Genomic DNA, 22,120 nt, shown 5'->3' with positions numbered 1-22,120 from the left:
ACTGATAAAAGAAATTGAAGAGGTTACACACACACACATACACACACACATGAAAAAGATTCCATGTTCATGAATTGGAAGAATTAATGTTAAAATGTCCACACTACAGCTTCAGTGTAGTCCCTATTAGAATGCCAATGACCTGATTCACAAAAATAGAGAAAATAACCCTACGTTGGAGCAGTACCACAGAAGACTAAATAGCTCGAACAGTCTTGAGAACAGAAAGACAAAGCTGAAAGGCATCACGTTATCTGGTTCAGAATAGACACAGAGGTACAGTAACCAGAAGAGCACGATGATGGTATAAAGAGACACCTGGACCAGTGGAACAGGGGAGAGACTCCAGGAATAAATGCACTTCCCTGCAATAAGCCAGCTTTGACAGGGTGGCAAGGGTGGCTTCTTCAGAAAGTGGTGCTAGGTAGGCTGGAAGGCTTGAAATGTATTGTTTACTACTTGCAAAAATCAATCAGGAGTGCATCAGAGACTTAGATATGAGACCTGACATTTAAACTACTACAGATGAACACAGGGCAACAGCTTCCTGACTTTGTTGCTGATTGTTTGCCTCCCAGCTCATCCAGCTGATACTGCTTGTCCAGGGACCACAATTTGAGAAGCACTCCTTAGGAACCAAGGCTGATTTCATGAATTGGGTGAAGTAGAGGTCAGGATTTCAAGGACCCACCTGGAATGAAATTGGTTCAGCCTTAATGAGTTCTAGGGAAAGAATGTCTTGATGATCATTTTATTTTTTTCTGTAAATGAGGTACATAAAGTCTGTAATGTTTAACTGTTTTTTCTTTGATACAGTCAACAGTCGAAGGGCGAAGGTTGAAATCAGCGCGCCTCTTTATCTCTCCTCTTCCGGACTGAAAGTGCAGGGTAGGAAAGAGGGTGAGGTGGGAGATGCCCAGGCACTTTTTATGGCCAGACTGGTTTCAGGTCTTTTGTTTAATAATGTGTGATCTTGAGCAAATTGTTCAAAGCCTGAAACTTCCAATCTCTTTAACTGTTTAAGGGAAAAGGTGAATGTGACAAGAACAGAAGGTAATTGTGGAGCCTGCCGGCCACATGGCAGGTGGCTAGCTGCCTGCTTTGTGGTGTATTGTCAGTCAGACAGGTACTGTGGCCACAGAAAGGGGCTTCTCCTCCCGTCACTTGCTTAATCATTCGGCTCCTCTGCCCTGGCAGTCAGGGAACTGGATTCTAGTGCTGCTTTTCTCCCAGCAGCTAGATAATGCCTGAAAATATGTGGGCCTCCATAGGCCTTGGTTTTGTTATCTAAGTAGTAATTGTTGTAATCATAGTTTTCATGTTCTAAGGTCCTTTTCATTCTAAAATACATTAGAAGGATTTCTATTACATACATAGAAATTTCTAATCTTGACATAAAATTTATCAATGATTTTTCTTAGCGAAAATGCTTCCATCTTACTTAAGAAAGTTTACTTAAATTTTATTAATTTAGAATAAATTTGAAATAATTATCCCCCAAAATTGCACTTTGAATTTTGATATCTATATTTTCTTTTTAAAGAATTATTTACTTTTTGAGTTGAACATTATCAGAAGACATTGCTTCAATCGAGTGTTCATGTAATAGACTTATGCTACATTGTTTTCTTTTTCTTTTAGAATATGATTATGTGTGGATTTCATTTTGTTTCTGTTGGCTTTTTGCAATTAAAACATTAAATATGAAAAAATAAAAACTGATTGGCATTTTGGTCTACCCATTAAATACCACTTCTGCCTCTTTCTTAACTCCAGATGTTTTTACTCTCTTATGAATAAATTGTGCTGTTTGTGGTTTAAAGGGTAAAACAATGGGGCATCTAGACAGTTCATGCCTGTTGATAAAATACAGCATGCCTACATTCTTATCAGAAAGGGTATGTAAATTTAACTTGCAGTTTACTTTTTGTAATTCTTTTGTTTTAGAGACCATAGTATCTCATAGGTCATTTTGTTCTTTTACTGAGAAGAACAGGACTTTCTAGGTCAGGCTTCCTTGTACTTTTAGAATAGTCTTCAGGGTGTGCAAAACACCATCTTTCCCGAGGTGATTCTTTTTGTAAGTTTTTCTTCAGTGGATAATGTAATAAATGAATGCCAGTCTGTGGACATTTTTATCACATAGGGATACATACTTTCCCAGGTAGGGAGGTTTATGAATGTTGCTGCATATCCTGTTCTTTAGAGCTGGAGTGCAGCTCTGAGGATGGACGGCCCCGGGTGTGATCCTAGCACTGCAAAAACCAGCAGAATTGGATTACTTCCTAACCCTTGCAAGGGGAGGTGGAGGTGGAGTGTTCTGCCTTATTCAGTTCTCATGTCTGTTCTTTGTGGTGATTCAGTGCCCAGTGTTAATTCTCCCAGCATCGAAATCTTAATGAAATCCATCCTGCTTGGGAGTTATAACAAAGGGGTGCTGGGCACTGTCCAGGACAGTGGTCACTGGCCTGTGTGACTTCTGGGTGTCCTTGGAGTCTGCTGGTCCTGTACAGTTGAGCTGCAGGGTGGACTTAGAAGGCCATGCAAAATGGAGAGTCAGTAATTGTTATGCTGATTAGAAGTCTAAATATATGGAGTCAAGTAGAGTGTACTGTAGATGTCTCTTTCACTTGTTTTCTCGTTACTTTTAAAAATGTGACTATGCGAACACTTTAAATTATGCATGTAGCTGGTGTCAAATTCTGTTGCACAGCTTTCCTGTTACAGTGGAAATGGGCATTGAGAACTTCTCTGAGGAAGATCATGGTACGGTAGTTTGATAAATGTTTAAACTGTCTTGTGTAAACACAGAAACACTAGACTCATGAAAACACAAAACAGAAACAGACGGACAAGGAGTGACAGGCTGGTGTCCTCACAAACCAGAACGGGGTGTTGGAGAGCAGCACCTGCTGCCCTCCAGTGGAGGAGCATTGTCTGCATGCCGAGGCAGAGAGGGAGCCCGGGACACGGGTCTTCGTAGGAGAGTGGTCAGATGGTTAAATCACGGATGCGTGGAGACAGTATTCAGAGTCATATGACTATCATTAGAATTTATTTCAACTTGGCTGGGGCTGTAGCTCGTGGCAAAGTGCTTGCCTGGCGTGCACAAGTCCCTGAGTTCAGTCCTCAGTATCGCCAAAAGAATTCATTTCAACTTTATTGGTCCTTATGGAGCATCTGTGCCATTCCAGGCGGTGGCTCCTGCTGTGGGACGCAGAATTGGGACTAAGAGGTGTGTCCTCATCCTGTGGTCCTTGTAACACTGACCCTTGTACTCAGGAAACCTCAGATGCTGCCAGAGTCCTTGCCTGTTTGCCTTCACTAATTGTCATCCTGCCTCTAGGTTTTGTCAGTGCCACTGTTTGTTTGCATGTTTTCTTTTTCCCTAAGAGCTTGCTTAACCTTGCTTCCTATATGAGTTTTCCTTACCAACCTCCTTTAAGTCTTCCTTTTCTTTACATGCCTTGGGACCGGACCAATTATCTATATATTGGTAATTTACCACATTTAAAAACATTTGGTTATACACATTTATCTTCGAAGTTGATGTGGAAGTTTCTCAAGGGCATAAATAATTATTTAATTTTGAAAGTATTATCTGTAATTTTTTTTTTCTTGTTGTGCCACTGTAGTTCTTGGCTCTTTGATTCTTGGTAAATTATGTAGAGTTGCATGAGAAACAGAGGTGTGTTCAGTTTGGATGACCCAATACGAGGGACGCATCCTGTGCACAGTGGTTAAGCAGTATATTTTCAGTTGGGTAGAAACGAAAAGCCTCTATTTGAACAGGTAGGTGGCCCTTACGAATTCTGCTACATGGTTGCTGAAAACTTAGGTTCACTCTCCTGTGGGCTTACGTGGTCCATGTCGATACCTTGGGTGTTAGTGAGTGCACTTCCTCTCTGGGCTAGACACAGGGCTCACAGTGTCTCTGGCCAATGTGAGTGCCCACCTGGACACACAGCTGTCTGAACTGTAGAGGATGATGGTCCGAATCATATGTGTGTTTTCATACCTTTTGAAGATCAAGTCAAAACAGTGAAAAGGCTTCTTAAAGTAAAATGGAAACAGCATTGTCTTAAAAATACTGTTTATTGTGGAATTTTTCTGCCACCTAGATATCTCATTGGTACTATTTCCTGTCACTTTAGATGGGTGTCTGGGTTGGTTAGTAGTCTTCAAGTGTCCGTAGATACAGGTCAAAGACTGCCATTGTTGAATACTATTACATTCAAATAAAGAAAATGAAGCATACTTAATGTTTTCACTTGTTTTATAAGGCACAGTTGGTGGACCTGAGATCTGAACTGACAGAGACTCAAGCAGAGAAAGTTGTGCTGGAGAAGGAGGTCCATGACCAGCTCTTACAGTTGCACTCCATCCAGCTGCAGCTTCATGCGAAAACTGGGCCCAGTGTCGACTCTGGTACCATCAAGGCAAAACTGGTGAGTAGCTGCAAGAGTGGTATGTGTTCCTTGCTCTCCAGGGTACAGAGGAGAGTGTTGAATGAGGCCTTTTAAGTATAAAATGTTCATGTATTCTTTGTGGGAAAGTGCAGAGTTTATGATCACCATGCTCCTCCATGACTTCATCACTAAGGGATAATCAGTGATACCGATAACCAGCTGATAGAATTTTTTTCTTGTTTGAACATCTGTGCATAAGTAGGTTTAAGAGGTATTTAGAATTAAGACATAGGAAGTTTTTTTTCCCCTACTGTACCAGTTAGGATTAAATTCAGCTGTGTGTAACAAATTGGGTTATTCTGGTTGTTTGGTTTTGTTTTGATAGTAGAGCCTTGCTCATGCCAGGTGCTCCTCCACTGGACTTTCTGTTTTTTTGAGACGAGTCTCAGTGAGTTGCCCTGGCTCATCCCCCTGAGAGTAGCTTGAATTACAGGCATGTTGTGATGTCTCACTCTGGAATTGTAGTTACTTTCTCTTGGCAGAACCCTGATGGAGGTTGCACAGTCTGACACGCAAGCCCTATAGGCACTAAGGACACAAGTCCATTCCTTTGTTGTGTGGTGCCATCTTAACTCGTGTTTTTTACAGTCAGTATTTCATGTCTGCATTCCAGGCGTAAGTGAGCGTAGGAGTCTAAGAAAAAGGCAGACATGCATCTAGTGTGTTTACTTTCTCCAAAGAACTTTTTGAAACATTCTCCTCAGAGATTTCTGCCAGCATCTTATTGGTTGTCCCTGGCCATTTGTAAGCCTCTTAGTTGGTCATGTGGTGAACTGCAGTAAAATCAGAGCTCTGACAAGGAAGCAGAGGAAAACGAAAGTGGGTGCCAGTCCAGTAGCTCATTCTTTTGTGCTGTAAGCCTTTTTTACTGAACACTTTATAATGCCTCTATATTGGCTCGTGTGAATTTATCATGATCAGTATTTTTTTTTCTTTTTTTCTTTTTTTTGATACCGGGGCTCGAACTCAGGACATTGTGCTTGGGAGGCAGGTGGCAGCAACTCTGAGCTAAATCCCCGGCCCTAGTATCCTCTTAATTAATGAGTTCTTCATAGAAAAAAATGTTACTCACTTCAGTGTACCCTCTTATGTACTGAGCGCCAGGCCTCTTGTTAAGCTGTGTGGAGACACAGCAGTGAATAAGATAGGCAAAGCCTGGGGGAGGTGGGGTGTGAGGCGATGATGTGATGAGTGAGCATTTGTACGTTTTACTTACCTGCAGTTAATTTTGCTTGATTAGTTTATAATACTGAATGATAGAATTTATTTGAATGAATATTTGTATTCTTTTAAAGTCCTTTTAAATCCTGAAGTTGTATGAATCTAAATTAGTACTGTTTATTAAAATAAAAGATCATAATTGCTTTTTTCAAATATTTGATGCTAACATTGAGAAGCAGTCTACAATTTCAGTAGGAAAGAATTTACCTTAGCATTAGACTTGGAACACCAAGTACTGTTGAGGAGAGTGCTGAACCAGTTGTGACTAATTTTGGTGAAACAAATTTTAGTCTAATACTCTGCAATTAACTATCATGTTTGGATTGCAAATGTATTTATTCTAATGAACTTTACCCAAATGATACTCGCCATATAGAAATTTTCCTTTTAATGACTGTACCTCTAGATAAATTTATTTTTTGGATGGTTTTCTAATTATAAAACTTTTTTCTTACGTCTTAAGTCTGTCCCTTCTGTGGAAGAGCTGGTAAGTACATAAGTTCTGTTTGGCTTTAATATGTCGTGCTGAAGTATTCCACGTGTTTATTTGCATATTACATGTCACTCTTGTGTCTTTGGAAATGTTAACGATGGCAGTTTGTAAAGTTCAAATGCCTGATAAGTTCAGTGGGTGGCCCCATTGTATTTTTCTTGCTGCATGGGGTTAAACTTTTTTGTTCTGTTTGTCATTTGCAGCTATACAGATTTATAGATTAAGCAGGCCTGCTTCTTATTCCCTTCAGTTTGTTTGAATTTATTCCCAGGAAAAGAGTAGGCATGTTGGTTTTTTCTTCATCCACTGCATGTGTTAGAACTTTGATCAGTCTTGAGAATAATTGTGTGACCATTAAAACAACTGGATCTTAAAAATCCTTTACCAGAAATTATTTTAGAAAGTAACAATATTCTCATCACCCCACCTAATCAGGTCTCAGTTTGTCTCTTGACTTTGTTTCTTTTAACAATATGCACTTTGCGTATCTAAATATAAAATAACGCTGGGGACATGGCTTGAGGTGAAGCACTCACCTGTCATGCACGAGGACATTGGATCAGCCCCTGGCCTGCAAATAAAATAAATAATTCTTGTTTGTTACTTAATAACAAGCGGGTTAATTTAATAAACAAACAAATCCCTTTAAATCTAGAAGTAATTATCTTCAGTTTCTTTCATCCTGATCTTGCTTACGTCTTTAAATTTCAGTTCTAAAAGTATTCATTGGGGGTTTAAATCATTAAAACAAAGTGGTAGCTTAGTGTGTTTCTCAGATCCCACGGACAGAGTGTAATGAGAGTAATTGGAAGTAGAGGTTGCTCACCATCATGTTCACTTAGCCCATTTGCTGAAGGGTTCTTGGTCTTTTTTTGCTTTTTCTTTTGGTACCTGGGATTGAACTCAGGACTTTGTGCTTACAAGGCTGGCGTGGCACCACTGAGCCAAATCCCCGGCCCAGAAACACATACCAATAAATGACATAAAAAGGTTTTTGTACATTAATTACTGGAAAGTGCTCCTTTTGGGCAGGGGAGAAATGATATCTGCTGTTTTAGGAAATACATTCTGAAATTGATGCATTACTAATTTCAGAATTGCTATGGAAGAAAAATTCTGGCTTAGTCATATTTCAAATCCTTTAATAATCTAGAAATTAAGTTTAAGGGTTATATTTTTCTTTATAGAAGTTTAAAAAGCCTGCTAATCTTACTTCTGTTTATCACATATAAAACATTTTAATCAAAAAAATATACATAGCATTTCATAGTTTTTATTAGGGTTTTTTTTTTTTTGTGTGTTTGTTTTTTTTTGAGACAGGGTCTCACTATATAGTTGAGACTGACCTGGAACTCACTATGTAGCCCAAGCTGGTCTCAAACTCACAGCGATCCTCCTGCCTCAGCCTCCCAAGTGCTGGGTGTTTTGGTTTTTTGAGACAGGGTCTTCCTGTGTAGTTCAAGCTGGCCTTGAACTTGCAGCAGTCCTCCTGCTTAAGCCTCCTGAGTGCTGGGATTACAGGCATGTGCCACCATGCCTGGCTCAGTTTTTATTAGTTTTAAGTTCTTTTTACGTACATGTACACATGCATATTTTTAAAATATCTGTAGTTTTTAAGATTATGGAATACACTGCCTTATATTTTAATATATCATATTTTGGTGTTGGTCAGAAGAGGTAGACCAAAGCAGTTTGTTTTGTAGTTTCTTGATTTCAAGAAGCAAAAAGGAAATACTTGATTAGTGCCCATAAAATAGAAACAATATCATTTGCCATATTTCCTCAGAAGGGACAGTGTTTTCCAGTTGGTAAAATAGATTTTTATTAAAGTCTTCTGGCAGGGGACATGTGGTGCAGTGAGCATGTCGTCCACACCTCAGGAGCAGATATAACTGGGCAAGAGGAGGGCAAGTATGAAGTCGGGCATATATGGTTCTTGGGAAGATTCTCTGGCCACACACGTTGCATACGTACTAGTTTTGAATTAGCCTGCCAGTGGGCAGGACTGTGAATCTGCCATTTTGCACTTTATGTTGAAGCTGCTCGTCTGTTTTGCGCTTGGATCCTGAAGGCAATTCTATTTGTAGCCTTCGGTTTGTAGAAATGTACAGATTATGCTTTGTGTTTGTGATAAATTGAACATTATTTCTCATCTGTGAATTTTTCATAAAAGCTTAGCCTTGGGATGATATTCTCTGGCTAACCCCTGTAGATTCATAGAGTTGACCTATCTGACAGGTGGAGCATAGGATGATGTCCTTCTGTGACAGCCGAAAATGGGTGGATATTTTCTCAGAGGCAGCACGAGGCCAAGGTTTTCCTTAGAAAATAGTTCTGTGCTCACTTTAACATGTAGACAGAGAGCTGAGTCACATCCCCAAGGTCAGTCATATTATGCGCCATAGACATACTTCTGTGTAGGTATGTTTTAATGTTTCAATGCACTTTTTACCGGCAAGGTTGAGTCATGTGTAGAAAGTAAGCAGCGGATTGGACTAGCTACTGCATTTGGAGAAAGCTGCTGCTCTTGCCGTCCTCAGTGTCAGGGTGCCTGATGGCCTTGGCTTATCCAGTGGTTCTGATTTTAAAACCACTGTATTCCTTCGAAATGAAGTGGCCATTTTCATCATGTTACTTTCATTGCTGGTATCATAGACTATTTTAAGGACGTAGTTTACTGCTAAAAGTCATAAAGAAGTTTTCATTCAATTATATTTTTTGGAAAAAATTATAATAGGAAAGAGAGCTTGAAGCAAACAAAACAGAAAAAGTGAAAGAAGCCCAGCTGGAAGCCGAAGTGAAATTGCTGCGAAAGGAGAACGAAGCCCTCCGCAGACACATAGCCGTTCTCCAGGCCGAGGTGTACGGGGCCAGGCTGGCCGCCAAGTACCTGGACAAGGAGCTGGCGGGGAGGTGCGTGGGACGTGCGCTCGTGTGCTCGGGGCCGGGCGTGCGGTTGTGCGCTGAGTGAAGCTAACGTCGACTCTCGATGTCATGTCACAGTGGGTGACCGCTGACTTTTCTTAAATGAATGTCGACGCCATTGCAGATTGCCGTTTACCCACACAGGATAAGTGCGGTTCCCTCAGACACGGGCGGCCCCTGGAGTAGCTCGGGTGAACGCTGCAGCCATTTCCTGCCTCGGTGCTGGAACGGGTGGGGGTCCCGTGGCCAGCAGAGCTTCTGTAAGGAAGTCTTCGTGTCATGCGGCAGTCAGAGCTCCCCTCACACACGAAAGGGATATTAAGTTAACAGCTGATTTTTATAATTAACAAACAAGGTCTGCTGGCATTTTACTAAGTATTCGGAGTCATTTTGTTTATTTTAATATTACATTGAGAATTGATGTGAAGCAAAGAAAAGGTATTTATATCATCTTGAAGTAAAACTTCTGTTAACTTTACCACATTTAAAAATAATCATTTTATGAAAAGAAACTCAGAAGAAAGGCTTTTGTTCAGTCACTGTCATCGAAAAGCTAATATTTAATACCATTGTATCTGAGTGCAGGTATTAAGTTACCTTTATTATATGCAAGACATTAAACATGTTTTCTTTTCTTTCCTTTTTTTTTTTTTTTTTTTTTTTTTTTTACAACCTCTCTAGTGCTAGGATTAAAAGTGGGTTCTACTTCTTTCTTTCCTTCTTGTTTTTTTGAGACAGGGTCTCACTCTGTAGTTTAGACTGGCCTTGAACTATCAGCATTCTTCCTGTCTCAGCCTCCTGAGTGCTGGGGTTATAGGCATGCACCACCAGACCCAGCTAAAACACAGAATTTCATATTGAACTCAGGGTAAGATTTTTTTTTTTCTTTCTTTTTTTTTTTTTTTTTTTTCTATCAGGGATCGAACTCAGGACCTTCCGCTTATGAGGCAGTCGCGGAGTCACTGAGTTAAATCCCTGGCCCAAACACATGTTAATTGACTTTGATCTCAAATTATTTTTTAAGGGATATTTGAAGTAAGAACAGAATATGACTAAAAGTTGTCATTTCCTTTAAAAAAAATTTTTACTGATTTTCCCTTGATTTCTGTCCTTATTAGAGTTTTCATATTTTTATAAATCTGAAAGACATGGAGAAGTTCTTGAATGTTTTTATTACCAGTTAAGATTTATGCAAAAGGGACTTTGTTTAGTATTTCTTCTCAGTTCTATAGTAAGTATAAGAAAAACTAACTCGACTCATTTCCTAATTTGAAGGGTCCAGCAAATACAGTTACTAGGACGAGACATGAAGGGTCCTGCTCATGATAAGCTTTGGAACCAGCTAGAAGCTGAAATCCATTTGCACCGGCACAAGACGGTCATCAGAGCCTGCAGGGGACGGAACGACTTGAAACGACCCATGCAGGCACCTCCAGGCCACGTATGTGCTTTGCTGCTGCTTCTTGGTCTCCTCCTTGCCTTAATCCCAAGTCCTTCTGTTCTGTATTTGCTTCTAGTGCTGTTTGGAACTTTTATAGAGAGTGAAAATGGGATTCATTTTATTTAGGTCGCATACATTGAAGCGTGGTCGGCCCAGATCAGGTGAGTTTAGGCAGTTCTTCGCACGCACTAATATTAGTCCTGCGAGTGGAGTGGTGTTTCTGAGGACAGTGACTCCACTGGCAGGCACGTCACTGTGCTCTGGATTAGTTTCACAATGCTCCCAGACTACAGCTGGGCTGTTTACTTAAGGGTTGTTTAGGGTTAGGTGAAAGCATGTGAACATTTTGTAAATTGACAAAGTATTTGAGGAAATTTCTTTAAGGGAATCTTTGGTAACCCAGATCCCAGAAAGCTAGGATTCTGAAATAACAATTACACCTGCTAAGCTAGGACCTGAGGTCTGTGTCCAGTGATCTCTTGCTGAAGCTGCCATTGGACGGGAGCCTCTCCCTGGCATACACCTTTGCTGCACTTTATTGGGAGGCCTGAGAATCCAGACCTTACTGTGTGAAGGCGTGTCTGGTCTTGCCCTTGTGGCTCACAGGTCAACAGCCCCTGCAAGAGTTACTGTCAGAAGAATTGATGACGTGCATAGAGAGTTGGAAGAGGAGTGGGAAGTACAGCACTGCTTGTGCTGCTGTCTAAGGCGTCAGTGGCCCCCATTAACATCTAGGTCCAAAAGACTGGGAATATAGGAGAGATGCAGAGGAAGACAGATAGCTGGTAACAGTGATGTCTGAGTGATAAAAGCCGCTAAGTAAGAGAGATTCTAGATAGTGACTGGATGACAAAAGTTATTTTACACTACCAATGCAGTGTTGACTTTCCTGATAACCGTGGGGCTTTTAAGGAAAATGGCAAACACTATGTCATTGTATCCAGTCTGAAAGGTAGGATGATAATCCACAGAGGAAGCAATGAAGGCAGGGGACGCGGCATTTCAGAGGGCTTCGATAGAATTAGAACCAGAAGGACATGAATGGTTTAAGTCTTTGGCTGCTATTAGTTAAGAAGGTGAATGAGAAGGAAGAGACTAGAATTTTGTTTTGGCCATCTGAGCATGATCTGACTTCCATTGATAAAGAGAATAGAGAAAAATGAAGCTTAGAAAGGAAGAGACCGCATTTTGACATGGATATCAGAGTTGCCAGTAGGACTTCCAAGATGTCCACCCAGGTAGACATGTGACGGGGCTCAGGAGGGAAGTCTTGAGTTGAAGTGTTAGGGAAACCATTCATCTCTTATAACTGAGACCATGGAATTGATTTGGTCTTCAGGGCAAGTGTGTATAAAGCAAAATGGGAGGCCAGGGATACAAACCTATACGTTAGGTAGGAGAAATCCTGAGGCAGAGCTACCGGGTACGCATTGGCTACCCAAGAAAGGAATGTTCTAGAAACCAGGAAAGACAGTGGGTACTGGGAGGAGAGGGGCCAGGCTCAACTTCCTGCAGGTTCATGTAGGGTGGTGACTAAAAAGTGCCAGTGAAATGACGACAGTGACCACAGGAAAAAAACTAGCTGCACAGGTTAGGCTCAGACATTATTGAACTCAGCGAGAGAGCCCAGTGCTGAGTGGGAGGCGTGAGCATCAATGCAGCACCTTGACTGGGGTCTGGAGAGGGTGGTGAAGGGAAGCAGGAGATGGAAGGATCCAAGGTTTCAGTGGTGAGGATTCACCTGCCACGTAGGAAAGGAGTTTAGAGAAAGTATGAAGACACCAGAGAGAATGGGTTGCTACTGGAACCAAGGTTCTTGCTTCAGAGAGAGGCTTCAGAGCCGAAGAATGAAACAGTAATAAATGATTAAATTGGAAATACGTTTTCATGCCTGTAAACCAGTTGAAACAGGTATCTTCTAAGATATTTTCCAGTGCAGACAGGCATTGCCTACTTTACTCCTAGAACACTTGCTTACTGAATAATTCCTGGTGATAATTTCTTTTGCGATGTCCTACAATATAAAGACACGCATCAGTTTTTCAATATGTAAAAAAAAAACCTGGTTGATAAAATAACCTTTAATTGTTACCATATTAACAAAGCATTTTTATTTTCCACTTTATGTGTTACTTTCTTAATACCGTACTGTTTCTATACCAGGAAAGTAATAGACTTCTAAAAGCAAGTGATAAAGCATAAGCGTTCCCTGCTTGACATGATTTAACTGATACAGAGTTTTTTCTTTTTTCTCCCCAATAAGGATCAAGACTCTTTAAAGAAAAGCCAAGGAGTTGGTCCCATTAGAAAAATTCTTCTCCTTAAGGAAGACCACGAGGGCCTTGGCATTTCAATTACAGTAAGAAGTAGTGCTTCTGGTTTCCTTCTGTACAATTATCTGATGTAGTCCTTTGCCTTTGTTGGACACAGTGTGGGAAACGCTATTCTGGATACACATCCTAATAAGTCAGTTTATTCAACACTTGGACACTAACATTTTTGTGTACTTTTTTGTATGTAAATCTTCCTGACAACTGTTAAATATTCCTCAGTTGCATGGATTAGCATTTTCATTATGACCCAAATCATAGTTTTGTATTAGATACCATGATGCTTATAGAAGCCCTTGGGACCAGAGAATGGCTGTTTTCTTCTGTGGGCAATGCTCCGGATGGTATGGGTTTTCTTTTTTCTCAAGGGTGTATGTCACCTTTCTCTCGTTTTATAGTTAGCCGTCAAGTTTCATCGGCTCTGGGTCTAAGCATTATGCCTTTTGTTAATTTGATGTTTTTTCAAGCAGTGGTCTTGGGCAGCATTCTTGAGAGCAACCTGGTGTATATAGGAACTGTTTTGTTTTAGTCTTGTTAATCACATTTTATCATTCAGAAAATGCATCTTAAAAATTTTACGACTCTGATACATCAAATAATTGTTTTTACCAGACTCAGCAGTTTGGATTTGATAATATAGTGCTGTGTAGTCTTAACCCATAAATATTTTTATTCATCTTTAAGAGTTAGGATCATTGATTTTTTTATTTTTGACATTGTGGTAATTTTGGCTCTGGAATGTGTTTGAAAAAAGTGGACATAATTCTTTGATACTTGTCAGATTTATTTGCCATGACCTAAGTAGCAAATAAAATGCTACCCAGTGTTTACAGGGATAGTATAAACGTTTAATGGAAGGCGTTTTTAAGAAAATGTTAAAGTTTGGAATAATCTGTGACTGTCGTCCACAATGTGTAAACGGACTTCCTGCCTTGGTGTCAGGGTGGGAAGGAACACGGTGTCCCCATCCTCATCTCTGAGATCCATCCCGGGCAGCCTGCTGACAGATGTGGAGGCCTGCATGTCGGGGACGCCATTCTGGCAGTCAACGGAGTTAACCTGAGGGACACGAAGCATAAAGAAGCCGTAACCATACTTTCCCAGCAGGTGAGTTCCCTTTGTGTCATCAGGAACAGTTTCTACATTCCATTGAAATTTCTCAAGTAGTAAAAAATGTTTATAGGTGAATGCTTATTTCCTTTGAGTTGAGAACCGTATAATGACACTGGTCAGATTTTACTGAAAAGGAGCTATTTCATTTGTTCTTTTATGTGAGCACAAAACTGACAAGTCGCTTACGTCCTCTGTGCCATGGCCTGCTTGTCTGTGTGGTAGGTTGGAAGTATTGTTGGAAGGAGTGTGCAGATACCCAGAGCAGGGTAAGGTACAGGGAAGCCACATCCCTAATAGCAGAAACACCACGCAGATGCATTGGGATGTGAACAAGACAACACTAGAAGAGGGTTGATTTTGTTCATTGACTATCAAACCGGAAGGATCCTTAGAAACCATCTAGCCTAACTCCTACTTGAAGATGAGTAAACTCTAGTTCGTAGAGATTAAGGAATTCTTCAAGGTTGCAGAGCAACTAAATTTTAGAGTAGATTTCATGTTCTAGAGTTACACAGAAGGTTTAGAGTTGTTTGTTTGTTGTCTTGGTTACTTTTCTTATCGCTGAGACAAGATACCCGAAGTTAAAGGAGAAAAAAATCTATTGAGCTCACAGTTCATAGAAGTTTCACTTCATAGTTGGCCAGCTCCAAGGTGGGCTGGCGTGGTAGAGGGCATCCCAGAGCACCCGCAGAAGGCAGCAAGCAGCAAGTGACAGATTCTTTCGGTCCCTTATATTGTATCTAGGCTCCCTCCTGTTAGGGCAGAGAGCACTCACCCCCAAGGAGGGACGCTCGGAATCCTACCCAGAACTCTTGCCATACTGATCAGTGCAGTAGTGTAGTAGCCACACACCCTTAATCCGAGCATCACAGCCACCTCTGAAAAGCTCCATCCCTGACTGCAGGAGGCTGTGGGGACATCTAGACAAAGGCCATAATATTTGTTTTTCATGCCTGTGAAAAATGGGGAATGGGATGTTGGTACCGAGAGACCTCTGGGATCACCAGTGGACGTCCAGTGTTGAACTGGATCTCAGTAAAATACGGAGTCGTAGCTCATCAGGTCAGCGCCACATGTTGCATAAATTCCTCTACAACAGACTGTTCAAGTAATTGCGTTACAAGAGAAGACTCACTGGCAATAAAGCAGTGTAGTCCGTTCTGTTATTGCACGCCGCTGATTGTTACAAACTTCTGCATGTTCACCCCGCAGTCTGTATCTAACCACAGACTGATACTATTCTCTAGAACTTCACGGGAGACGACTGTATCACCCACGGCTCTTCCAAGTGGTATTTTAAAACATTATCTGATGAGAGAGAGAGGAATGCATAAGTTGGTGTTTTCCCAGTTACAAGTGACTGTGGTCTGATAGCTGAGAGGGGGCTCAATAGAACCATGAGCAGGCAGTCATAAGGAAACCAGGGCACATTTTACAAACTATCAGACGTGACTTTCCCAGCAGTTCAAGCTGGGAAGAAAGCACCACAGAGACTCACCTAGTGAGGAGCAGTCAGAAATGGCGTTCTTGGGCGGGGGATTTGCCTCAGTGGTTCCGCTGCCTGTCTTGCAAGCACAAGGGCCTGAGTTCAATTCCCAGTGCCACAAAAAAAAGAAAAGGCGATCTGAGCAAAGGAGGCATTGCCAGAGCAGTAGTCACCAGACCTGCATGCAGTGCTTATAATCTCTTCTGAAATGACTTATATAGCTTGAAATTATTAAACTAAAATGATCTGTAATATTGTACTTGAACATAAAATCATTATTAAAAGATCGACAGTACAGAAATGATAGCTTAGTCCAGCGTAGAAAAGCTAGGACTTGGGGGCCTGTGTTCTCTCTCGTGTGCTTAGTTGGCACACGTGCTGGGAAAATGACCTCTCTGGGGGCTCACAGGGCTTTCTGGGTCCTGTTGGAGACCAACATGGGTTAATTCTGAGGACCAAAACACAGGAGCCACATTGTAACTACACAGAGTATCTTGATTAACACTATGGTACTTGGTGAAGGTTAAAAGAAGGTTTAAGATTTGTTCAGTAAGAAATCATCATGTAGGGGCTTCTTCAATTCGTACAGAAAGTTTGTGTAATGTCCTCATCTGCAAGCTTACTTAATATTTAATTTTCTAGGTGGATCTACTGAATTGCTGTGTACAGTACAACATTGAAAATGACTTTGAAGGGCCGGGGATTTAGCTCAGTGGTTCTGCCACCTGCCTCACAAGCGCAGGGTCCCAAGTTTGATCCCCGGTACCAAAAAAAGAAAAAAAGACTTTGTAACTGAACACTTCTTCCAGAATTGTATAAATAGTTAAGCATCCTTTTAAATTTTAGATCTGTTGGGCCAGGCAGGGATTTAGCTCTGTGGCTCCACCACCTGTCTCACAAGCACAAGTGTTCCATCCCTGGTACCAAGAAAACAAAACAAAACAAATTTTGGATCTGTTAGCAAAAAATACTGTGACTAGTAGAACTGCTAGTAGCACGAGGAAATGGTTTGTGGAGCAGACGCACAAGGTTGTCTCGATGGCACGGCCTCTTGGTCTCCGCTGCCCCGGGAGTCTGGTTTCTTCTGTGGTCTGGAAGGAGCAGCAGCCCACTGAGATTTTGGAAACCCTTTGGCTTCGATGATAATGACTGGACCCCTTTTGTTCCCTCCTTTAGAGGGGAGAGATTGAATTCGAAGTGGTGTACGTGGCTCCTGAAGTGGACTCTGATGACGAGAATGTGGAGTATGAAGATGAGAGTGGGCATCGTTACCGTCTGTACCTTGATGAATTGGAAGGTGGCGGCAACCCTGGTGCTAGTTGCAAAGACACCAGTGGGGAAGGCAGAGCGTTCCCAGGTAGAGATCACTGACCATGCTCGTTGTGAGCGCAACTTCCAGAGGGGAAGCTTCAGGTGTTCTGCAGTCACGCTGCACTCACGAGACCAACAGATGACAGCATTGTCCTACTTGTGGTTTTGTTGTACACCAGCAGCCATGCTTAAATATTGTCTACCTACGTTTTCTGTAGATTCATCTTGGACTACTAAAGTCCTTAAAAGATACAGAAAACTCAAATCTTCTAAATTGAAACAAGACTCCGATGGCTTTTAGAATAGATCTGTCTTAATGTAGTCGAATCTGTCATTCGAAACAGTGAGTTGCAGGCTGGGTAGGAGGAAGCTGCTGGGCTTGCAGGATCGGTGTTTGACTCATCACTGTGATGCTGAAGGTCCTTGGTTTAGCTCCATTACTGTCGCTCGCACACCAAAGGGAAATTGTAGCACTTTGTTGGGCACAGAGCAGTGGTTAGAAAATTACCATCCTTGGGTCTCGAGAGTCTTGAGGTCTTTCGGGGATCCATGAGGAAAAACTTGTTTTGATGCACTTGTCTGCAGAATTTGCACCCACAGTATGAAAGCAGTTCGGGCAGAACTGCTGGTCCCTGGGCAGTAGTGGGCATGACTCTCTTCCCTTCGCCCACTCTGAGGAAAAAGAAGAAAGTACTAGTTTTAAACATATCCTCAATGAAAGTCAGAACTGTTTTTCTTCTTACGCAAAATGGTGCTGTGTGAACATGTAAGAACACGTTTATGAAGTACTGGCCACAGCATGCACACGTACTGAAACGGAAAGGAACAAAGGACAGACAGACTGACAGCCTCAGGGCTCGCCCGCCCCTCCTGCTGAGCCCACGAAGGTCTGTGCCTGACAGATGAGCTGCTGAGGCCGCACCTGCCCATACCTCCCCGTCTCCCTATGTCTTAAAGATAAACTAAGAAAAGTTTAAAAAGCAGCATTACTTCCACCTCCCTGCCCTTTGCTAAGTTCTGCTTCTGTCCCCTGCCCTGTCTAGAGGGCAGATGTAGAAACGGGGCTCAGACTCTGGAGGGGGACTTCCGCTGGGCCCGTGAGCTAGCGAATAAACCTGCCTTCCCTTCCATTCCCTTCTCAGTCTGCCTGCCTCCCAGTGCCACTGTAGTACTGCTCTGTGCGGTGCATGCAGGGGCGCATGGGGTGCTGGTGCCTGGCGCCTTGCTTCTTTCAGAGAAGACGGTTCTTACTGGAAAGGATGACTGGCACATTGTGGTTATCCAGACTGCCTGGGGGCCATTAACTGAAATAGGAACAAAGTCTGTCACTTCAAGGAAGACCGCTGATGGTGTTTATTGCCAGTGATGAAATGGGAGCGCTGAAGGGAAACTTGGGATTTTGTAAAACGCGTCAGTCACTGCACTCGGCAGCTCCTGAGTGCCTCAGAACTGACTTCTCTAATGAGGTTGGTGGCGATACTGATGCCAGTTTTTGTATGGTAAAGTGAAATGTGTCCGCCTTTAGAATTGCCGCACTCAGTGAATGGCCCATAGGTAACACTGCAGAATCGTGTGAGGGAGAGGGCCGTTCAGATTTCGGCTGTATGTGTAGTTGACTGAATTTTACCATTACATGTGGAAAAAATTCCTTTGTCAGAAATTACTGATGATTAATTTATTTTGCCTTGTTTTACTGCTACTGAGTACAGTGGGCATTCCTTTGGTTTTTGCTCAGTAAAACTATAAAATGAAGTATATTTTTAGACCAGAAATTAACCACTCTTTTCCTTTGCCTGTCTTTCAGGCTATAATAAGAAGACAGTCACTGATGCCCAGGAGAATGGAGACCTGGGAACTTCAAGTGAGACTCAGCTGGACGATACGGCTTCAAAATTAGATGACCTGCACGGTGGCCTGTATCATAAAAAGTCTTTCTGAGCATCTGCAGCTCCAGACAGGATGGCTCATCAGACTTTGTTTGAATTGGGGGTACCAGAGAGGGTGGTGACAAAGACCATCCCGGGTTGAGAGAGGCTGTTTGTTGCCTAGAGAAAGGCAGGTACGTCAGGGCTTCGTGCGAACAGTTCCAAATGCACACCCCGCTTTTCCGTGGTACACCACAATTAGTTAGCTATTGCATGTAAGGCAGTTTTGATTTACCTGAAGTTGTAAGCACCAAAGCATGTGTTTCCCAAAGGAATATTGTATTGCTAGGCTCTTAAGTACCAAATGAAGCACTACTATTTTATTTGATTCCCTTCTTATTTGGAAGCTGGACAGTGCCAACTGGACTTTTATTAAAAATAGTCATTATTCAGGAGTAAGGGAGTTCACATATATTTCAGAATATTAACTGTGGTGTTTCAAAGGACAGAACTGACTCAGTGAATTGAGTCTGCACAAGGCAAGGCAGAAATGTAGGCTTAATTTTTTATTTTAACTGAAAGAATGGTTTTAGGTTTTTTAAAAAATGTGCATCCAGATGCCTGAACTCTTTATGGTCATTTATTGTAATGTGTTTGCCTTCTGAGTTTCATTCAGTGTAGTACAAAATAGTTTTCTTAAAGCAATCCTTTATAAATCAATGGTGCACTAGAAGTGTTTCTGAAAAGTTACTGTAAATTTTACTTTTGGATTTTAAAGGAAATGGAGATGAATGTAGAATACTTGTTCTCAATTATGTTGATCCATATGCATGGTTTTGGAGCATTACATTATTAATGTTTAGTCTCAAATGTTTATTTTTCTGGGGACCGTGAAAAAGTTTTGTACTTTTTGAGTTGTTTATAGTTTCTCTTGTGATAGTCCTGGCATGTGAAGATAAATCTTTCTGGCGGGAAAGGCTTATATTTGTACTGTGTCATGAAGTACTGAGCTCAAAAGAGCAGTTTTCTCTTACATACCTGGTTTGCCAGTCACCTGCATAGCTGGAGGCTGAGGCGGACAAGAGGAGGTGATGGTCCCTGCTTGGGTTGACACTGGGATGTGTGCGTGTGCGTGTGCGTGTGTGTGTGTGTGTGTGTGTGTGTGTCTGAAGGGTTTGCATGTGCACACCTCAGCTTGCTCTTCTCTTGTCCCAGGGTAAGCAGAGTTCCTTCTCTGTTGGCTGCTCCATAGGCTGTCCTAGCCTTCTGAGGAAAATGAAAACGTTACATTTGAAGAGGTGGTAATTTCTGCTCCTGTCACTGTTTAAAAGAAGTAAACGTTTAAGGGTGTACTAAAGGGAGAAAAGCCTCCGAAGCTTTTAGAATATTATCAGTGTCTCATTTCTAGTATTCAGATGCTATGTTGATAAGACATTTTGTCTTTCCAAGATGCACTATATATTTGTTCAAAGTTAAATCTGTAAGCTGTATATACTTTATTTCATGATTTTGCTATTTATAAATTTATGTTTTAACAATAGCTTATTTAGAGTTTGTTTTGGTGGCTTTATTCATCCCTATATCACCGTGTTAATTTGTAACTAGAAGTGCACTTCACGGTGTATATTGCTACTGGGATTAAAATACTTCGTAGTATATATAACATTGCCTTTAAGCAAGAGTTAGTATTTAATGTTAGTGTTGCTCCTGACCGGGGGTGGGGTGGGTATCTAGGCTTCTTAAAAGAAAAAGGTGGATTTTTTCTTCATGCATCCCCTGTGTAAAACACACAGCCACACATGACACTGCAAACTGGATTTTAGCCAGTGTATTCATTTAGTAAAGAAAAGTGCCTCAGTAGCCGGTCTGAAAACATGAAACCATGTTGCTATCTTAAAGTCAACTGACCATAGTGTTTCTTTAGAGATATCCTGTATCTACTAGGACTGAGCCCTTGGTAAGTTTAAGCTATACTCCTTTGATTTTTCAGGAAACACATAATAAGACTACAAGGAGTTTTAGAACCTTACTAGCATTTTTGTGAGTGTGCTCTGTAAGTTGGATTGTATGCGATGGTTGTGAAACTCCGCTCAAGGCTGACAGTACATTGAAAGGTTTCTACACAGTAGCACCCTTTTCCTCCCCTCACGTGTTTGCACTCATGTTGAGAGCTCTGTCGCTTAGAAGCCACTGTGAGCTTCTGGTGGTGCCAAAACCACATTGTTGCACACTTGTGTTAGGATATACAGCCTTGAGGATGAACTAATAGTTACAGGCTTTTCCCAAAGGCCCGAGTGAGAACCAGTTCTGGTACTTTCACATTTATAGTAGGAAAACGCATGTAATACTGACACTTCTAGGAAAAAGCCAAGCAGATAAGAAACAGTGAAAAAGTGAAGAAAAAAATACACAGAAAAACAGTAGTTGAGAGAGTGTCCAATGGAAGTATATGTGTATATGTGTTTACGGTTAACTTCAGATTCTACTCTGTAGCATTTCTGATAGGAATATGATGAAAATACATTATTGCTAAGATACTTGTAAGAAAGATTAAAATTCTGCGAGTGTTGGCAATTATCATTGAAGTTACCAAAAGTTAGCACAACCTGTCCATGGTGCTGGTTTTTTCCCCTACCACAGTGGACTTATTTTTCCCTTCTAGAAACAAAAATGCAGTGATTCATACACAAATTGCACATTGACATTCTTATGTAATCTGCTATTGCACCTCTTCCAGCCTTCCTCCTGGGGTGGCTTCAGACCTGTAAGATTTATGACAAATGTATTATATCTAGTTGAGTTTAATATTTTTTTATTAGCCTGTAAATAAAGAAGGCATCTCCTACATTAAAATGGTATTGACCTCATTTTAAAAAATAAACATTTTTTTGTTTCTTTCACATGAAATATATTTTGGTTTATTATTTATTCCAAGTTGTACCAAAGCATTGAAGTCCATGCAAAAGCTTGACCTGGTTTGGGAGGGGTAGGAATTAATTGTTTAATCATAAGAACTGTTTAATATGAATTAGTTGAAAACATATTTGTTGAAAGAACTTCCAGAGCAACTGCAGGGGCAACTTTTCTGTAGAAACTTAGCAGATGGCAAAATAAAAGAAGAAAAAAAAGCCCTGGTCTGCTTGACTTTAGTTTTGTATTAGAAACCTGACAGCCAATAAGAATCAGAAACCAATTCTATTACTCTTTAAGAAGATAGTCTTCCATTTTAGTATCTATGTATACATAACTTAGAAGTTTCTAAATTATGATAAAATATTTCCTAGAAAAAATAAGTTAACATATTTCAGAAAATGAATTCTGAACAGTCAGAAATACTTGTTTTTTGTCATTATATATAAGCTTGATTCTGTTGCTTTTTTGTGCTGGTTTATGCTTCCAAATCACTCAGTTATTTGGGGAAAACTTTTTTTCCAAAATTCATCATAATTTGTTCAGTTCATGAAAT

The 22,120-nt window shown here is 41.1% G+C and overlaps 1 protein-coding gene across 2 annotated transcripts in view; it reads left to right on the top strand.

The window, feature by feature from the left end:
* Gopc (golgi associated PDZ and coiled-coil motif containing) overlaps positions 1–21,807 on the top strand; it is a 28,090-nt gene extending 6,283 nt beyond the window's left edge. Inside the window, exons 2-9 of one of the 2 annotated variants that reach the window (XM_010644969.3) lie at positions 4,284–4,448; positions 6,154–6,177; positions 8,921–9,096; positions 10,384–10,549; positions 12,813–12,908; positions 13,822–13,986; positions 16,655–16,835; positions 18,594–21,807. In XM_010644969.3, coding sequence (XP_010643271.1) covers positions 4,284–4,448; positions 6,154–6,177; positions 8,921–9,096; positions 10,384–10,549; positions 12,813–12,908; positions 13,822–13,986; positions 16,655–16,835; positions 18,594–18,727 — 1,107 coding nt within the window. In that variant the 3' untranslated portion in view covers positions 18,728–21,807. The remainder of the gene's footprint in view (positions 1–4,283; positions 4,449–6,153; positions 6,178–8,920; positions 9,097–10,383; positions 10,550–12,812; positions 12,909–13,821; positions 13,987–16,654; positions 16,836–18,593) is intronic. The other variant, XM_010644970.3, reaches the window with a different exon arrangement.
* The last annotated feature ends 313 nt before the right edge of the window (positions 21,808–22,120 follow it).

The sequence above is a fragment of the Fukomys damarensis genome, unplaced genomic scaffold, assembly GCF_012274545.1.
Source record: "Fukomys damarensis isolate Sample0158 unplaced genomic scaffold, DMR_v1.0_HiC HiC_scaffold_14, whole genome shotgun sequence".
Lineage (NCBI taxonomy): Eukaryota > Metazoa > Chordata > Mammalia > Rodentia > Bathyergidae > Fukomys > Fukomys damarensis.
Note: the sequence above shows the minus strand (reverse complement) of the source record. Positions and strands in the feature narration are given on the sequence as shown.